Below are 18,180 nucleotides of genomic sequence, written 5' to 3'. Positions count from 1 at the left end.
AAGAGTTTTAATTTCGAGGTTCTACAGCCTGAACGCACGGACTTTTGTCCCCATGTTCGTTAGTAGCTTTTACTTTTTCTAGTGCGAGATTGACTTTTGGGGAAAAGTTTCACCTGATTTCAGACAGCACCCAGAACAAAGACATCGAATCATGAGTAGTTCTGGACAAGCTCAAGAAACTCAAGGTAGCCGAGGGTCTGTTTATATCTGCTATAAAGGACATGGTCCTAACTAAAAAGTTCCTTGTTGTTATTCGCGAAGACATTGTTCTCAAATAGGGAAAGGACAATGACCACCAAGCCCTGAGACAAGGCACTAAACCCTTTTAGTAAACAATGCCATTGTTGGGACAGTTTAGAGTGGGAGAACAATTAGAACAACAAGAGAAATAGGTTGCGCCCATCTTTGTAAGTAGAAGCTTTTGCGTCGACTTGAAGCTCATCATCAATCTTCCACTTTAGCCCAAAATTCTCAAGAATCCCGATATCCTAAGCGAATTTCTGGAATAAACTTCACCAAGACTACTCTATCATCTTCAAGAACTTTAGAGCTTTTCAATCATGGCAGATTCTTCAGAAACTCATTCCTTGTCTAAAGAAGGAGCTTCCGAATACGCTCCACAAGCTGACATGACTGCTGGACAGTCGTCAACTACTGGTGCGAGCAAGAACCTTCATTCAGCTCCTATTTCACCGCCTGACTACGGGACGCAGGATGGATACGAGATGCAATCGCTGCCCCGATTGGTCAATCAGTCACCGGCTGCTCTTCCTGTCCCACCTCCACAAGTACAAGCTTATGAAGAGCCATTTAACTTCAACTTCTACAGGCCCAAGAAAGATATAAGAACATACCTACTCTCTCTAGTCTTCCTTCTAGCACTAGCTCTTGTTGCCGTGGCAACCGTCTTCGGCGTCAAATTCGCGAACTTGAAGCAACAAATGAAAGATCAACCAAAAGCACAAAATACAACATTGACGGTATACTCCACGGACTCCACTTCTTTCCTCAGTACTTACACATCGACTGCATCAACAACGCTGTCAACCACGGCTTCTACTACATTGTCGAAGACACTGTTGACAACACTAGTAGAATCCTTCACACTGCCACCAGTAACAACAGTCTCCACTCAAACAGACTCAACCACTCTCTTGAGCACAGTATCAACTACAGAATCGACAACGTACTCGACTACAGACTCTATTACACTATCGATGACTCTTACACAGTCTGTAACACTACCGCCGGTAACGGCAGTTTCGACTCTCGTCCAGCAAACCACTATCGTCCAAATCTCAACCTTACAAACCACCCTACCCACAGCCACCACACAACTGAGCACTGTAACAGCGACATCTACTTTGTCCACAATACAGCCGTCAGCGGTGTCAGCGTGTTGGGTCCTCCTGGATGACATCTGCAACAACTCTACTCAAGTCCCTCCAGATTTGACTAACGATGGCTTTGGAAACTGCTCAACGATCTACCGATTCTTCTACTGTGGCCTAATCAACCATCTAGAGGCTATAGGTGACTTAATCCTTCCAGCGGATTCGTCACCTATCTGCGGTGGAATGAAAGAATTCTGCAATAGTAACGAAGCAAACAGCACAGAGGCATTGGTCGAACCTCCCGCTCCACCTGAAATTCGCATCATCTTGGCATCCACAGGTATCGAGCAGGTCTCTGGTGGGACAAATACTACTACCTTAGCAAAGCTAGCTGAACATACTTCAATTTGACCTCTATAACTATGGCGCACGCCATTACCCCTCAATCCATCGCATTGTCATTCTCCAGAATTCGAACCGAACAGGTAGGGAAATGTACGGCAAAATAGGCCAGAGAAATTCTCTGTAAATAATTTAAATTGCAAACAACATCTATTTTGTGTGATGAAATCAAATATTAAAATCGTGACAGTTTGGTTGGTACGCAAATACAAGTCACCTCTTTTGCCGTGACCTAATGACTTGCCTGAACTCCTTATCTACTCATGCTTCCATGCTTCAAGGGAGCTCTTGATGACCAAGTCCCGCTACTCAATCTCCGTTACCCCTTGCAGCAGTAGTGAGTTGTGAACACGTGCCTGCGGTGGCTGGGTTGGCTGTGGTGGCTTTGCGCTTCGCCATACATCTGTTCTGACCCCGACCTCACTTCGACTCTTCTTCCAGAGAATTCGAGGCAATTTCTCGTACACATTATGCCAACAACAGCAATGATCAATCACAGTCGTGTACTATTTCGGAGAGTTGGCCAAAGCAAGTGGACGACATGTGCCCCGCAGCGGGGTTTCGCCTCGCAACATCAGCACGGCATCACTGAAGACGACCGCAGGAGGTTTTATCTTCTGGGGACGAATCGGGCCAGTATGTTTCTAGCTGCGAAGCTGCGATTAGAACCAGGACCATCTCCAGTAACGATGCTTACGACATTCAACCAAAGGATCGACGCATTTTACGAGCGAGGTAAAATTATACATTTGATCGAAGCCGGAGAACGTCGTCTCGCTAGAGGTATCGACATGGAGACTGCTCTCAATACAGACCTAATCTACAATTAAACTCCCGTGCCCCGAGCAGCAGACACATTCATTTTGGAGGCTTTTGCTAGGCCAGAAGTAGTCATAGAAGAAAGTGCCGAAAGTCAAAGCCCTGTTGTACCACAGCCAATTCCCGATCTACGTACCTTGTACCAGAGAATAAGCCGCCGCCGTCGCAAAAATCGATCCAAACATGCTTCGGGGTCACTTTCTTCTGACAAAGTTGTCACCGAAGGCATGCCGACTTTGCCAAGTATAAAGCCTATCTTCAACTTGATAGTACTACTTTCAAGCCAGATCTAATCCATACGATTAAAAACCGTCTAGGCCCGCAATCAACGGTGTTTTTGATTTCGCCTCTTGTTGGAATCATCCCATATTGGATAAAGACAATTTTTAAAGACCCCAAGACCTGTCCTCAATTGTTCAGGGGTCTATCGACGTATGTATCATCTCCTTTCGGCAAATCTATAAAACTAACTGTCTTGCTGTCACAATCTATCGAAAAACACCTTCAGGCCATCTAAATCAATTGATAAGCATATCACAGAGCATCGGCAATCAAGTAAAGCTCACCTGAGTGGAAAGAACTTTGAGGTTCACTATTCTGGGAAGGGAGAGCTGATGATGCCACCCGTCTCGACTCAAGACGGTCAACAGCCAAATGCATCATATGACTACATTACCAAGACCTTATCCAAGATCCCTTCCTTGAATGCGAGAACGATCGATAAAAGTTACCACCTCTACGTTACGTTACGTTACGGTCGACAGCAATCATTGATATCCTTGGATCGATGACTGGGTTGCTCCAGTGTACATACCAAGAGCTCTCCAGTAGACTTGTTGATGATGAAGAGGTGCGGAATTTGATGGATTGTTTAATTGCAGAGACTAGTGCGGTCTGTAGAGCCGAGGATGCAAGAATTACGAGAGACACAATCTGCAAGTGGACTATATCTATCCTCGAGAAAGAGAAGGACTCTTCTACTCAATGGAGCAACTACAGCACAACGGTTCTCAATATGAAAGGCGGAAGTGGACCATGCTTAGAGTATAGCAGTGGATGGATTATAGGCAGATACAAGCTGCGTGGAATTCCATGTCCAAAACACGAGAAAGTTGCAGCTGCACTCGAAATCATCGTTGCTGAGGTATCATTAGACAGCACGATAACGAGGCCTTCAAGCGAGCCAACGGCACCCACAAATGGTGCAGATCACAAATACGACGAGGAAAGACGGTATCAACAACGACTTGACAGGAGAGACAAGGTTGAAGTCATTAAGGATGAGAAAGCGCAACGACAGCGTGAGGAGCTTGGAAAGCAACCTTTGCCAGAGTACTTTGTGTCTCCAAACATTTCACCATTGGGATCTAAGCAGATAGGACTGAAAAGGGAGTTTGATTGAGCCTTTTTGGCGCCGCTATTAATTTGTCATAGCTAGTAAAACTGAACAGCACTCTACTTGATTTATGTCAACTTGTCTTAGACAACATCTTCTCAGTACGCCACAGTATAAAGTTTGACACAGGAACTGGATGTCACAGAAGGTGGACAAAGATAAGCATAACCGAATATCAAGCCCTAGAGCATCAAAGGTGAGCAGTGCTTGGGTAAGAATGGAATGTATGTCCACGTTGACTTGGAGAAGGCCTATAAAACCAGCTTGGAACTTTGTTACCCAAAGAACAACATACTTCGCAATCAATTACTTCAGGTTCAGGTTAATGGCAGCTGTCGCAGTGAAAAGGCTGCCATTACTCGGTGAGGCTGAGGCTGTCCCGCACCTCAACCCTACGTCTGCCTCACATATTTTGATTGGAAATGGGCTCTCGCATCCTTCAACTTTGCATCGCCCCGTTTCTTAGCACTGGATAGGAAAATCCGCTGATCACGGCAGAATCCACCAATATGAAGGGGCCAGTGTCACAAGAACTTCCAAGACTTCCTACTTCGACTTATCTTCTGTGCCTCACCTACCAACGAAGAAGGTTTTCAGCCTCTGGCTGTCTTGTACCGCCATGCAAGGCGATTACCAATCTGTTGGTAAGGCTGCGACCAACGCCACACGAGAATAGCACGTGCTTTGATAAAGAAGCACTTATATCCTGTCAATTAAGTAAGATAGCCTAGTCCTCAATATTCAGATCTTTTCTCTGGACAATCTTGGACATTGCCAATATGGCCGACGAGAGCAACTCCCAGAAAATAGCTGCATTTTGCAGCGCTATCGCAAGTATGACCACTGCCTACGGCGCAACCTTGCCAGCTACGGTCTTCACTGTGTACAATACAGTGAAACTTGTGAATCGGAACAAGGTGATTCATGTCAATTGCCGAAGCCGCTATCTGAGCTAATGGAATAAATTCATAGGATACGGATCTAAAGGAGTCATGCCAGGACATCGAAAAGAGCATTGGTGAAATGCGGGACCAGCTCTACAAAGATGACGAGGCCATGAAATATGAGATTAATCTCGCCATTTGGAATGCGAAGAATGCTTATCACAAAGAAGAGATCGACAGGAAACAATACAAAGCGCGGCTATTGGAGATATTTGGTATCTTGCTAGGTATCATGGTCCGGGATAAGGATGTCACTGGGAGTGTGTTTGCTCCAGCAGAGGTGCAAAAGGGGGGCCCCAAGGAGTCGAAGGCTACGCAGATATGGAGTTCATTGACAGAGAACTTTAATCGGAAAGTGTGGCAGATTCAACAAATCTCATCTACCTTGACGGGGCCCAGCGGGATGTCTATACTCGCCTCGGGCGTGCCAGTGCAAGAATATGCAAAGGCAGTCAGACGAACTCACCCTCCGCAAAGTGCATACGCACCATATCCATCCCCTTCGACAATGGTCCCTTATGCTCCGTCAAATTACCAATATGCTGCGACCCAGGCCCCATACCAGCAGCCTTCCGCTTCGACATCGGGTCAGTATATTACGGCGTCGACTACAACGACTACCTCAAACGTTGATCAACCAGGATATATGTATACACCGCTTGGGTATTTTCCTACTTCGTGAAAACGATTATCAGTTGACTTCACGTGTATGCACTGTTGTTCGATGCTATAACTTTAATTCAAGGGTCGGCTAGTTTCACTCACTTATTTATCCTAGTGTCTGCTCCTGTAAATAGTTTCAGAACTCGATATACACTTTACTACTTTTATGCTTACTATAAAAATGCATGGTTTATTTCGTTAATAACAATGTGAACCTAGAAGATCGGAATTATACTTATATAAGTACATGTTGAGTAATGAAAAGAGGGATAATTGTGACTTGAATGAGAAAGCTAAGGATGCTGATCTTATGCTATATATAGGAGGGGAAAGATACTTAATTTTTCATGTTATTAAACTTCGATATTTTTGGTACAATATTGAATTATATCGACATGAAATTCAACTAAATATTATTTTCAGAATAATTAAGTCACATTGAGTTGTCTACAATTCTAATTGTACTTATCATAAAATATTCAAATAATCAAATGTCGAACTTCGGATAAATGTTCACTCGCTAAAATAGCGGTCAATCACCTCGATTAGTGCTCGGCACGGCCCGCTGTCAAAGACATCGGTCTTAAATCCTCTGTCAAGTTCTTTTCTCTATTGAAAAGATGTCGATCTTATATCTCCGAAACCGTATCATCTTCAGACAATTCAAAATTGTCATGGAAACGTCTTTGTCCTTGCTCTCGGCCCGATCATCATAGATAATGTTCGTGTCACCACAAATGCGGAGACGTCCCGAATGGTCACAATATCCCGAAGGATCAACCACTCGGAGGTGCATCCTCGAGAGCGGCCGCAGGTTATTCTGTTGGATCCTTGCTTGCTGCATGCTCGTTGAGTCTCAGCCCACACCTCCAGCTGTCATATTCATCATTCCCGGGATTCCCCTCACACGACAGAAGAACATCGTTCTGTCCAGATCATTCTCTCGCTACAAGGAGACCTGCATCATTGTCTCAGTATGGCGAGTGAACCTGTCCAAGACCCAGTGACTGCAGGGGCTCCTGTAGCTGATCCCATAGTGGCGCCAATGGAAGTGGTACGAACGTCTTTCGGGGTTTAAGCGAATTGAGAAGAATGATCATGCTGATACCTTCAGGGCGACGACGAGGACAATGACTCTGCTTACGACCCAGAAGAGTAGCTCTTCCGAAGCTTTCTACTTACTGTGCTGATCGCGACAGTGGCAATGCCAGTGACACGACTTCTTTGTCGTCAAGTGTCTCCAAATACAGATTCGAAAACGGACGACGTTATCATGGATATAAAGACGGACTATACATGTTTGTAACTACCTATTTGACTTGCACTATCACCTAACGAAAGTGATACAGGCAACCCAACGATGAACAACAACTCAGCGTTCAGGACATGGGGTATGACCTCTAAATTCCAGCGAGAACTCTTCTGATTGTGATCATAGCCACCACATGATGCTTATTCTGCTTGAGAATGAACTGCACCTTGCTCCAATATCTGAAAACCCGCAAGTAAGTGTGCATTCTGATAAACAAAGTGCTATTGTTGACTTGAATGAAGAGAATCCTAGATGTTGGAACTGGAACAGGTATCTGGGCGATGTTCGTACCTATTCCAGGATATTGCAAGAGCCGCGTTAATTGAGTGGTCAGAGACATGGCCGATCAGCATAAATCCGCTCAAGTCGTTGGTACAGACCTCTCTCCTGTACAGCCAGCCTTCGTTCCACCCAATTGCAAATTCGAAATCGACGATGCTTCTGTCTTGTGGACTTTTACTCCTGGGAGTATGGACTTTGTGTTCTTTAGATTTATGCTAGGTTCGTTCTCGGACTGGACCGAGGTTTATCGTGAAGCATTCAAGTCAGTCTTCCGAGTCTCATCTCAGTCATGTGATTTCTCTCACTGATAACACAAAGGACAATCAAACCAGGTGGATGGATCGAACATCACGAAGTTGCTCCAGATCCCAAATCTGAGGATGGCACCGTAACACCTGGGTCTCCTTTCCACAGATGGGGAGATCTCATCTTCGAAGCTGGTGACAAACTTGGCAAGACATACAGAACGGCTTACAACACCGAAGCATGGATTGAAGAAGCGGGGTTCATCAACGTTGTAGAAAAGAAATATAAGATGCCCATTGGCAGGTGGCCTGCTGATGCAAAGCTGAAGGAGATTGGAATGTGGTTCCGAGCCTACTTCGAGGATGGAATGGAGGGCTATGCTATGGCCTTATTGACTCGAGTCTTAGAGGTATGTTGCCATCGAAAGAGGATACCTATTGGCTTCTTTGGTGGATTGTTACTGATACACTGATTGTGTAGTGGGATTTCATCGAAGCCCAGGCTTTCTTTGGCCAGCTAAGAGCTGCTTTCAAGGACAAGAAGACCCATGCTTACTGCAATCTGTAAGTGTCTCCTGCTGCATCAAATTGTTTTTCTACACACAAGCAAAACGCAAACATTAATACCTGCAAAGAACCGTTGTCTATGGACAGAAGCCACTAGCTACGTAGAGTTATATGCTTGGAAGCGGTGTTCGAGAACCCTCAACTGCGGCGCTGTCAAGGATGCTTTCTTGTAAGGTTTGCTGGATTCCGGATAGGTCAGTATCTGCGGTAGCAAGAGAAATCGCGGTCGAGATAGCAATCATGAACAAAGACAAAGTTATAATGGTAGAGCGTTGACCTTAATTCTACTTAAGCTTGCAGCTCCGACAATTGAAAGAAATGATTATGATCTAAGAGAATTACCTCGAAAAACTGCAAACCACTCCAGAAGCCCCACCAAATAGGCAATTTCTGCAAAAGCATCTGGGTCTCCAGGGTAGTAGAAACGTGTCGCTACCCTCTCGCAAGATGATGCCAATGAAGGTGGCGAAATAAAGGATGCCACACTCTTGGCATTGACATTAAGATAACCCCGAGCCACACCTGAGCCTTCAATCAAATTCTCTCTCCTGGCCCCAATTGGGACAATATTTTGGGGGCTCTGGGGCTTTATAATCTTAACAGCACAGTTGACCGGTGTACCAATGTTTTGAGGGTATGGACACTCAGGCGTCAGTTCCGCGACAGTGCAGGCTTCGGAAGCTCCCCAGCCGTTGAAGAAGCGGACGGATTTGACTCTGAACTTATGATCGTAGGTCAGAAAAGGAAAGATAAGATAATGAAGAAGAGCTCGAGCCAGCCAATGACGACTGCATATGCGTTAATTATGTGCATGGCGATCGTGTGATGATCGGTCTCTAGCGTGACCGCCTCCCGCGGGACCCTGCAGTAGCCCAATGTTTAATACTGAAGATCGAGAATCCCGCCTCTTATATCCGTATCATCATATTGGAATCACGCTGATATGTCGTTCGTACGGATTTCCATGAAGAGACATACCTGTGAAGTGGCATAGCATATTCGTTTCTGTGCGGTGATATTCGAATACATTTTCCGGTGCTGAGAACCATGTGCCGGATGGAGCCCTAAACATTGGTAAGTGGTGACTACCGGTATATTCTGTTCTTGGGAACCATTGAGATCATGAGAAACACGTCACCATATCAGGTGTCTCTGATTGGGAGCCAGGGAACATCTTTCCATATATTATGTTTATTTGGGTCTTGACCGTATTATTATCCATATTGGACTTTCCCGTCCCGTGAAATGCATATTTGTAAGGCTTATGTTGCATATGCAGGGACTTCTGTGGCTGCATTTAGAAGTATGTTCGTAGATCCACATGTAGTTGGTGTGGAATTCCTCCATGTGAGGTGTTTTCAAGCCTTGTGTCAATTGCCGTGCTTTCCGAAGCCACAATGGCCCGGGCCGCCCGGCAACACATGCGGGCGACTTTGCGAAAGATAAAGAATTGCATTTTCCCCATTCACTGGAGATAAGCATGCAGAGGGGTAAATTGAGCTACCCCTGGAAAGAGCTGAAGTTGATCAGGCCTGAAGCACGCATTGTGACATCTCCCTTCAATACGTCTGCAATCTTCACCAGCGTTCTCAATGGACAGGAAGTTTTAGCGTGTTCGACAAGAACTATCCGTCTAGGCTGGATATGGACATAGTCTTTGGATGTCCGTTATTTTATTGGATGGACACGGATATTAGTTTTAAATAATTGCTGATATTCGATTACTTGTTTATTGTAGGGGTAAAAGCTTTTATATAAAGTGGGTTAAAGTAGACGTAACCATAGCTTAAAATTTAAGGTTAAATTGTGAGAAGTTTAAAACTTGAGGTTAAAAATGTACTATTAATAGGGTAGTATTTGTTTTGGTGGTTAAATCGTTTAGAATTGTCCAGAATCTTGATGGTGATGGACATTAGCTCGTCCGAATTTGTGTTGATACGGGCAGTGATGGTTCAGGGCCAAAGAATGTCCGACCTACCCATTGAGAACGCCGATCCTCACCAAAAATGCACAAGATGGTGATATAGACGCATGAAAAAGAACCGGTTATTCACTGCAAAGGACATAAATAGCATGTAGTTGGGTTACACCACAGCAATTCTACAGACCATGATTAGGGCGTTACGGCAGATAAGACTGAACCAACTGATCGTGAATCCTCTGGCAAGCCCTCCCCAAACAATTGTTGCAACGAAGGATGGCAAGTCGCATACCTCAAAAGACCCTACAATTTTGGCAGCCCAAAACCCATATATTCATATCATCCCCGAAATTGGTTCTACAAAACACCAGACCTTGTGGGAGAAAGTTTTCAACATGTTCAACGATATCACTGCTCCAATTGCCATTGTAGGCGTTTCCTACCGCGCTCCTAGTGTTGGGAGGAAAGACCTATGGGAATACTTGGCCGAAGCCAAGTCTGCTTGGACGAAGATGCCTGCTGACCGATTTTCTCACGAAGCCTACTACTCAGGAGCGGAGGGGGTTAGCCGGGCAGGCTGCTTCCAGACCGAGGGAGCACATTTCGTGCCAGACGACATCTTTAGATTTGATGCTGCATTCTTCAACATGAGAGCTGAGGAAGCTCAGAACTCAGATCCTCAGCATCGAATGATGCTCGAGTGTGCCTTAGAGGCGGCGGAAAGTGCAGGACAGAGTCTTCTTGACTTGGCGGGCAAGAAGATTGGTGTCTTTGTAGGATGCACAGGAGGGGATTACGCACAGCGACTCTCTGAGGATCTCTACAAAACCTCAACCTTCTCGGCTACTGGGCTTGCACCGTGTATGCTCGCCAATCGTCTCTCCTACTTTTTCGACGTTACTGGACCAAGTGTTGCCCTGGATGCCGCGTGCGCATCCAGCACTTATGCGGCACATCAGGCATGTCAGGCCATTCGAAATGGTGAATGCGAAGCCGCATTTGTGGGATCAGCAATGTTGTCCTTGAGTCCTAGTTTGTGGATCACACTGGAAAAGATGGGGTAAGTGAAGCGCAACCCAACTGTTTGAATCGCCTCCCTTACCACTTTGCAACAGAGCCCTGTCACCGGACGGTAGAAGTTACTCTTATGATGAGAAAGCCGCGGGTTTTGGCCGTGGTGAGGGTGCTGCTTGTTTGTTGATCAAGCGCCTAGATCATGCAATTCGTGATGGTGACCCAATCCATACACTGATTCGCAGTTCTTCTTGCAATCATTCCGGTCGATCGGAAGGTATTACAATGCCTAGCGGGAAAGCTCAACAAGTACTGCTCCGTGAGGTCCATGACGTCGTTGGTCTCAACCCTGTACATACGCCTGTGGTTGAGGGCCATGGAACTGGTACTCAAGCTGGTGATCCCATCGAGGCTGGCGGCTTCGCGAACGTCCTCGCCAAGGACCGAACACAAGCAAATCCGCTGTACATTGGATCTATCAAGTCTAATTTTGGGTACGTCTTCAACTTTTGAATTTCCCGCCTGAGCTTCTGTCTTTCTGACCCGTATGTACAGACATTTGGAAGGGGCTAGTGGCATTCTCGGAATGATCAAGGCGGTCCTGATGCTCCAAAAGGGGATCATTTTGCCTACCGCAGGATTCGAGAAGTTCAACCAGAAGATTCAAGGCAGGGAAAAATTGAGAGTACTGACGAGCCCGACCCCTTGGCCAGCAGGGGAGCCAAAGCGAGTCATCGTAACCAACTTCGGTTTCGGCGGCAGCAATTCTGCAGTTCTTCTTGAGTGCGCTCCGTCATCTGCTGTGCTTGCCAACGGACTTGCCAACGGACTTGCCAACGGACTTGTCACAAACGGCATAAAACTTGAAAAGCGACTATTTGTGCTTTCCGCCAAGACTGCAACGAGTCTTACGTCCTATTTAGCAGCTTTCCAGAAGTTCCTAGAAAAGGCTCCTCAGACCAGCGAATTTGCCAAGGATCTTAGTTACACACTTGGACAACGCCGAACACACCACCCATATCGTGTTGCAGCAACAGCCGATTCGGTAGAGAGTTTGAGAGAGAAACTGTTAACTACCAAGCCCAACAAAGTATCAGATCGTGTCATTGCCTTCGTCTTTACTGGTCAAGGTGCTCAGTGGGCGCAGATGGACGCTGGACTGTCACACTACAAAGCCTTTACCACTGCCATTTCCCAGGCTGAAGCCCATCTCCAATCACTCGGAGCGTCTTGGTCTTTGACAGTGGAGCTGGCCAAGCCAGCATCTCTATCTCGTGTCAATGATCCCGAGATCAGCCAGCCGGCGTGTACTGCCATCCAACTTGCTTTGGTGACCCTGCTCAAGAGCTGGGGAATTACCGCGACTACGGTCACAGGACATTCGTCCGGAGAGATTGGTGCTGCGTTTGCTGCAGGTCTCATCTCCTTCAAAGCAGCTATCGCCATCGCATACTTTCGTGGCCAAGCAGGTGCTCAATTAGTCCGAGAGCAAAGGCAGAAAGGAGGCATGCTGGCTCTTGGCATCGGCGAAGAAGACGCAAACAAGCTGATCGAGCAACATGCAAAGGGATACGCGACCGTTGCCGCTATCAACAGCCCACAGAGCGTCACTGTCTCGGGTAACGTCTCCTCCATCGAGAATCTTCACAAGGCCGCGGATGGTCAGGGCTTGTTTGTTCGTAGGCTCAAGATTGAGGTTGCATATCATTCCAAGCATATGGAGGCTGTTGCGGCCTCTTACCTTGAATTTATCAAGCCTTTCTGTGAGGAGGATGCTCCATTCATCAATAAGGATAACATTAGTGAAGTGTTTGTGTCTTCTGTCACAGGAAAGGTAGTCAGTCCATCTACTCTCCACGCCTCTTACTGGGTGAAGAACCTTCTCCAATGCGTCAGGTTTGCGGATGCGATTGGGACCATTTTCACACCACAGAAAGATGGCAAGAAATCGCCGAACGTCATCGTGGAGATCGGTCCTCATCCAGCATTGAAGAATCCGATCAAGCAGACCGTAGATATCCTTCGTCAGCAAGGCGACGGACGTCCAATTCCGTTCACCTACCTTTCTACCTTGGCACGTGACACAGACGGTGTTGAAGCATTGCTCGACCTTGCCGGCAGTTTCTTCACCATGGGACCTACAGTCAAACTAGAAGAGGTCAATCAAACTAATCGGAAGAACTCTCACGTCCTCATCGATCTCCCGGCATATGCATGGGACAAGTCCGTGGCTTACGAGATGAAGACAAAGAACTCTGAAGACAAGATGCATCCTGGGGAGCCTTACCATACGCTTCTTGGAAGAAAGGTTCCGTCCAATGGGGCCAATGAGCGTGTTTACAGACAGGTCTTCACTCTCGACGAAGTACCTTGGATCCGAGACCACAATGTCGCCGGCACTGTTGTCTTCCCAATGACTGGCTACTTGTCCTGCGCTATTGAGGCTGTGAGAAGAACAGTTTCCAGTCCTCCGGCTGCTATTGTCCTCCGGGATGTTAATGTTGTTCGGGGCCTTGAGATTGGAGAAGAAGAGACTGTTGACATGTCGACAAAGATTAAGCCTGCCGCTACCGGGACAGGAGGATTTTCGAATACGGCTTGGTCATTTGAGGTTGCGACTTGGGGAGAGCAAAATGGATGGACTGTCCATTGCTACGGCCAAATCGAACCGGAGACGACCGAGATGACCACGGGAAGTCCAACATTGAAAGACTCCCTTCCTCTCATCAATTCCAAGGACATGGTAGAGCACGATCCACAACTTGAGTACACCCTTGCTGCAGAGGCAGGAGCCACACGCTATGGCCCAACATTCCAAAGCACGGTCAGGTTCTTCGAAGGCAAAAGCTTCACAGTAATCGAAACCCAGCTGCGTGACCTTTCCCCAAACCTGCCGACTTCCTATGGGTCGTCTGTTTCTGTTGATCCGCCGACACTAGACGGATTCCTTCAAGGTGGTGGTCCTCTTCAATTGGTCGATGGAAAGAGACCTACGCAGATGCCCAACTATATCAGTCGACTCCGAGTCTCCAACAATATGCCGAATGCTCCCAACTCGCGGTTCACCGTCGTCACTCGCCTGCTGGATTACGATTATAAGGGCGGCCGCATGTATATCAGTATAGCTGTCTATGAACAAGGTTCTTACAAGCCAGTATTCGAATGCGAGTCGATGACATTCCGTACTATCTCATCTGGCGAGTCCGAAGACCTAGCCACAGCCCTTCCAGGCAACTGGTGTTGGGAGGTATTGCCTAGTTTCGATTTATTACCTCATGGAGAGCTGAACAAGATGTTCTCTGTCGGCAGTCTGGGTAAGGATCTGAAAGAGCGTCGAGACATCTTGTATAAGACTGCCTGCTACTACATGAACAAAGCGTTGAAAGAGACTGCGCATGAAGACTATTCCAAGCTACCGCACCACTACTCTCACTTTTGCCGGTGGGCTCGCAGAACTATTGACCGAGAGAATTTTGACCTCAGTGGTGATCAATCGGCGTTGCTGAAGCAGGCATACCATTTTGACGCCCCAGGAGAGTTGCTCTGCAAGGTCGGCGAACAGCTCGTACCAATCTTGCATGGAGAAGTCCAACCGCTCGAGATCATGCTCAAAGATGGCCTACTCACTCGCTATTACGAGGCTGATCAAGACAACGCGCGTTGCAGTAAGATGTTGGGCGACTGGGTTGTCCATCTCTCCGATCTCGAGCCCGACTTGCGCATCCTAGAAATTGGAGGTGGAACTGGCGGTACGACAATGCACGTGCTGGAGGCGCTTTCACGCGACAGAGATGAGTTGGCAATCCTCAACTACACTTTCACCGATATCTCATCTGGATTCTTCGAGGGTGCTCGCACTAAGTTAGCTAAGTGGTCGCAAAAGATGACGTACAAGAAGCTCGACATCAGCCAGGATCCAGTGCAGCAAGGCTTTAGGCTCAAAGACTATGATCTTGTTATCGCCTCCAACGTTTTGCACGCCACTCCGAATATGATTGATACCATGATTAACGTACGAAAATTGCTGAAGCCCAAAGGCAAGATCCTCTTGCTAGAGGGTCGGACTCATCCACCCCCAACGCTGCCATTTGCCCTGCTTCCTGGTTGGTGGTATGCTGAGGATGATTACCGTGACCACGAGGAGGGACCTCTTATAACAGTCGACAACTGGAACCGCCTCCTGAAAGACACCGGTTTCTCTGGTCTCGAGGCTTACATCCAAGACTATGCCGGTCCTCCCGACCAGATGCTCAGTGTCATGTGCTCGATAAATACCGGTAAACAAGCTGGCAATCAACAGATTACCGTCTGTGGACCTTTCGTTGATAATGAGGAAGTGGAATTTGCTCAGACTGTGGCCGACGCTATCGCAAAGAAACTTGAATGCCCAACTAAGGTCAAGCCCCTTGCAGAGATCGACCCTGCGGATGACCCGTACTGCGTTTTCATCGATTCTCCACGCAACAGTCAACTGGCCAACGTTACCCAAGAGAAATTTGATGCTTTGCAGAAGTTGCTGTTGCACAATACAGGGATGTTATGGGTGATCCCAGAAGGTGGTCCCCCAGAATCCACACAGATCAAAGGCATGCTCGCCACAATTCGTCTCGAACTCGAGCCAAAGAACTTGCTCTGGTTCGATAGAGTGCCTTTGACATCCGAGGGCGCCTTAGCTATCACCAGGCTTGCCGGAAAATTGAGAGATCCCGAGTCGATTGCCGGTGAGGACTTGGACTTTGTTTGGAATAATGGCTCGATTCATCTCCTTCGTATCAGGCAAATGATGGAAGTGAAGGAACAATACGCCGCAGAGCACAACGTCCGCACTCGAAAGGTGCAGAACATTTGGGAAGGTAATCATGCGCTTGAGATGACGGTGGACCTTGCAGGTAGTCCCGACTCCATCTACTTCCGTAGGACCGACGTCCTGTCTCAAGAGGTAGGCGAGGAAGAGGTTGTGGTCAAGGTCGAAGCTGCCGGAGTGAGCTTCCGTGATCTTCTTCTGGTACTGGGTTCTATCCCTTGGACTACTCCTGGATTCGAGGGTGTTGGTGTGGTCGAAAAGACTGGCTCTAAGGTGTCAGGCTTGAAGGCAGGAGACCGCGTTTTCTACGGCACACTCGGAGGTGGCAGTTTGGCGACCTATATCAAAATGCCATCTTGGTGTGCCTACAAAATTCCGGAAGGTATAAGCAGCGTGGATGCCGCAAGCATACCAGTTGCGTACATTACTGCCTATGTAGCACTCATTCGCATTGCCCGACTGAAGAAGGGAGAATCTGTTCTCATCCACGCTGCATCCGGCGCAGTTGGCCAAGCATGCGTCGTGCTCGCACAGCACCTGGGAGCCGAAATCTTTGCTACTACTAGTACTCCGACCAAGAGGGAGTTCTTGGAGAAGACTTTTGGAATTCCCAAGGAGAACATCTTCTCAAGTCGTACGCCGAAGTTCAGAGATGGCATAATGTGTGCAACAAACAACAAAGGAGTCGACGTGGTTGTCAACTCTCTTACCGGGAACCTTCTGCAGGAAACTTGGGCCCTGATCGCAGACTTTGGCCACTTCGTGGAGATTGGAAAGAGGGACTTCCTTGCCAACAGCCACTTGGGAATGAAGCCATTCGATCGCAATGTGACTTTCAGTGGTGTCGACCTTCGCACATTCTGGGACAAGAAACCAGAATATCTCAAAGATTGTATGTCGGAGGTTGTTGATCTACTTCACCGCAAGATTGTTGTACCTATCAGACCAGTGACTACATTACCTGTCTCTCAGTTCACGACGGGTCTTCGCAAGCTCCAATCTGGTCAAAATTTAGGCAAGATTGTCGTCACCTTCGGCCCGGATGAACGCGTTCTGGCCGAGAGTGCCCTATCACCACAAGAGATGAAGCTGTCCCGCAACGCAACATATTTAATTACTGGTGGAACCAGAGGTATTGGTCTTTATTTGGCGTCTTGGTTAATTGAAAATGGAGCCTACAATGTCATCGTTCTCGGTCGTAGCGGTGCTACTGGTGCCGAAGTCCAAAAGTTCTTGAAGCAACACAAAGGTACCGACGTTATCGTGAGAGCTCTTGCTTGCGATATCAGCTCGAAGAAGGGACTTCAAAACGTTCTGGCGTCGATCAAGGACCTTCCTCCAGTTCGTGGTGTCATACACAGCGCACTTTTCCTCAACGTAAGTTTCGCTACTGATTATAAACTCATCTGACATTGATAGGACGCATTCTTTGAGAACGCTACGTATGAGGACTGGAAGAATATCAATGGACCTAGGGTCCAGGGTGCATGGAATCTTGATGAGCTATTGCCAGACCTCGACTTCTTCGTTGCTCTCTCCTCGTTTCTCGGAGATACTGGTAATGTCGGACAATCTATCTACGGTGGTACTGCAGTAAGTAACCGGACTTGTACCAAGACCAAGCTAATCCTTGCAGTCTTTCTACGATGCTTTCTCCAAATCTCGCAACGCCCGCGGCCAAAACACCGTTTCCATTGCCTTGCCAGTCGTTGTGGATGTCGGTTATGTCGCTGATCGCGATCTCACCGCTAGTTTAAAGGCCACGCTTGGTGGCACTCTCACAATGGCCGACATCTGCACTATCGTGAAGAACGCAATTATTGGACAGTACAATCCGATGAAGTTTCATTCTGATGGCAAAGCAATTGCATTCAAACTCTACCTCGGAGGCGAGTCCGTAGTCAATCTCCCATGGAAATACTTCCACCCTGTCAAAATCAGAGAACTTCTGAATGCCGAGCAACACAAGAAAGAGACTAGTTCAGGCGGAGGTACTAATAATTATTCTTCGTGGACTTCCGCTTCTGATCCTCTCACTGGCCTGATTGAAGCTCTAATCACTAAGGTTTCTGTCATGACTATGATTGAGCGAGATGAAGTGGACCCCGATGCTCCTCTTATTCATTTTGGTTTGGATTCTCTTGTGTCAGTCGAATTGCGAAACTGGATTCGAAGGGAAACGAGTGTTGAGTTGGCGTTGACTACTATTACACATGCAGCGAATTTGAGAGCTCTTGCGATGGATATTCTTGCGAAGAGGGAGAGGGGCTTGAAAGTGGTTAATGGCACATGATAGGATAGACTGAAATATCGCAGGAAAGGTATAACGAAATTTGATAAATTTACGAGAGTAATAAACTTAGTATATTTCAACCCCTTCTGAGATATCTGAACAAATCACTGGAACATATGGCTGAGCGAGCCGATCTTACTCCCCGCCAAGATTCAGAGATCCCCAAATTGAAAGGTTTTCTAAC

The 18,180-nt window shown here is 47.2% G+C and overlaps 6 protein-coding genes across 6 annotated transcripts; 5 read left to right on the top strand and 1 right to left on the bottom strand.

The window, feature by feature from the left end:
- Positions 1–560: 560 nt before the first annotated feature.
- On the top strand, positions 561–1,845 carry LY89DRAFT_764097 (uncharacterized protein; the record flags this gene model as incomplete). The annotated part of the gene is made up of 1 exon (XM_018221623.1): positions 561–1,845. One exon carries the CDS (start codon positions 561–563, stop codon positions 1,743–1,745), a length of 1,185 nt encoding a protein of 394 aa, XP_018063117.1. The 3' UTR covers positions 1,746–1,845.
- Positions 1,846–3,570: 1,725 nt separating this feature from the next.
- Positions 3,571–3,957, top strand: LY89DRAFT_741600 (uncharacterized protein; the record flags this gene model as incomplete). Its single annotated transcript, XM_018220728.1, has 1 exon — positions 3,571–3,957. The coding sequence occupies one exon, from the start codon at positions 3,571–3,573 to the stop codon at positions 3,955–3,957; it is 387 nt and encodes a 128-aa protein (XP_018063116.1).
- Positions 3,958–5,284: 1,327 nt separating this feature from the next.
- LY89DRAFT_690772 (uncharacterized protein) lies at positions 5,285–5,813 on the top strand. Its single transcript, XM_018216165.1, has 3 exons — positions 5,285–5,566; positions 5,661–5,682; positions 5,733–5,813. The coding sequence occupies exons 1-3, from the start codon at positions 5,299–5,301 to the stop codon at positions 5,758–5,760; spliced, it is 318 nt and encodes a 105-aa protein (XP_018063115.1). The 5' UTR covers positions 5,285–5,298; the 3' UTR covers positions 5,761–5,813.
- A 700-nt stretch (positions 5,814–6,513) lies between these two features.
- LY89DRAFT_690770 (S-adenosyl-L-methionine-dependent methyltransferase) lies at positions 6,514–8,309 on the top strand. Its single transcript, XM_018216164.1, has 10 exons — positions 6,514–6,612; positions 6,673–6,713; positions 6,758–6,856; positions 6,908–6,949; positions 6,997–7,063; positions 7,113–7,153; positions 7,205–7,414; positions 7,471–7,807; positions 7,879–7,961; positions 8,033–8,309. Exons 1-10 carry the CDS (start codon positions 6,535–6,537, stop codon positions 8,067–8,069), a joined length of 1,035 nt encoding a protein of 344 aa, XP_018063114.1. The 5' UTR covers positions 6,514–6,534; the 3' UTR covers positions 8,070–8,309.
- Positions 7,971–9,207, bottom strand: LY89DRAFT_325938 (uncharacterized protein). The gene is made up of 3 exons (XM_018206747.1): positions 8,943–9,207; positions 8,307–8,752; positions 7,971–8,241 (listed from the first exon to the last, which is right to left on the bottom strand). The coding sequence occupies exons 1-3, from the start codon at positions 9,011–9,013 to the stop codon at positions 8,072–8,074; spliced, it is 687 nt and encodes a 228-aa protein (XP_018063113.1). The 5' UTR covers positions 9,014–9,207; the 3' UTR covers positions 7,971–8,071.
- Positions 9,208–10,153: 946 nt separating this feature from the next.
- LY89DRAFT_629224 (putative polyketide synthase) lies at positions 10,154–18,081 on the top strand. The gene is made up of 5 exons (XM_018211199.1): positions 10,154–10,945; positions 11,001–11,393; positions 11,455–17,080; positions 17,123–17,296; positions 17,340–18,081. Exons 1-5 carry the CDS (start codon positions 10,281–10,283, stop codon positions 17,994–17,996), a joined length of 7,515 nt encoding a protein of 2,504 aa, XP_018063112.1. The 5' UTR covers positions 10,154–10,280; the 3' UTR covers positions 17,997–18,081.
- Positions 18,082–18,180: the final 99 nt, after the last annotated feature.

This window comes from Mollisia scopiformis, assembly GCF_001500285.1.
Source record: "Mollisia scopiformis unplaced genomic scaffold LY89scaffold_31, whole genome shotgun sequence".
Classification (NCBI taxonomy): Eukaryota; Fungi; Ascomycota; class Leotiomycetes; order Helotiales; family Mollisiaceae; genus Mollisia; species Mollisia scopiformis.
Note: the sequence above shows the minus strand (reverse complement) of the source record. Positions and strands in the feature narration are given on the sequence as shown.

Bases quoted from the DNA above. Each gene is read 5' to 3' on its own strand.
- LY89DRAFT_690770 (XM_018216164.1), top strand. From the start codon at position 6,535: ATGGCGAGTGAACCTGTCCAAGACCCAGTGACTGCAGGGGCTCCTGTA. The intron at 7,415-7,470 runs GTCAGTCTTCCG...GATAACACAAAG, and splicing joins GTTTATCGTGAAGCATTCAA to GACAATCAAACCAGGTGGAT. The intron at 7,962-8,032 runs GTAAGTGTCTCC...ATACCTGCAAAG, and splicing joins ACCCATGCTTACTGCAATCT to AACCGTTGTCTATGGACAGA.
- LY89DRAFT_629224 (XM_018211199.1), top strand. From the start codon at position 10,281: ATGTTCAACGATATCACTGCTCCAATTGCCATTGTAGGCGTTTCCTAC. The intron at 11,394-11,454 runs GTACGTCTTCAA...CCGTATGTACAG, and splicing joins TCTATCAAGTCTAATTTTGG to ACATTTGGAAGGGGCTAGTG. The intron at 17,081-17,122 runs GTAAGTTTCGCT...TGACATTGATAG, and splicing joins ACAGCGCACTTTTCCTCAAC to GACGCATTCTTTGAGAACGC.
- LY89DRAFT_325938 (XM_018206747.1), bottom strand. From the start codon at position 9,013: ATGGTTCTCAGCACCGGAAAATGTATTCGAATATCACCGCACAGAAAC. The intron at 8,753-8,942 runs GTATGTCTCTTC...ACGCATATGCAG, and splicing joins TATGCTATGCCACTTCACAG to TCGTCATTGGCTGGCTCGAG. The intron at 8,242-8,306 runs GTAATTCTCTTA...AGTAGAATTAAG, and splicing joins GTGGTTTGCAGTTTTTCGAG to GTCAACGCTCTACCATTATA.
- LY89DRAFT_690772 (XM_018216165.1), top strand. From the start codon at position 5,299: ATGTCTATACTCGCCTCGGGCGTGCCAGTGCAAGAATATGCAAAGGCA. The intron at 5,567-5,660 runs CTACTTCGTGAA...AGTTTCACTCAC, and splicing joins TACACCGCTTGGGTATTTTC to TTATTTATCCTAGTGTCTGC. The intron at 5,683-5,732 runs CTGTAAATAGTT...TTTTATGCTTAC, and splicing joins ATTTATCCTAGTGTCTGCTC to TATAAAAATGCATGGTTTAT.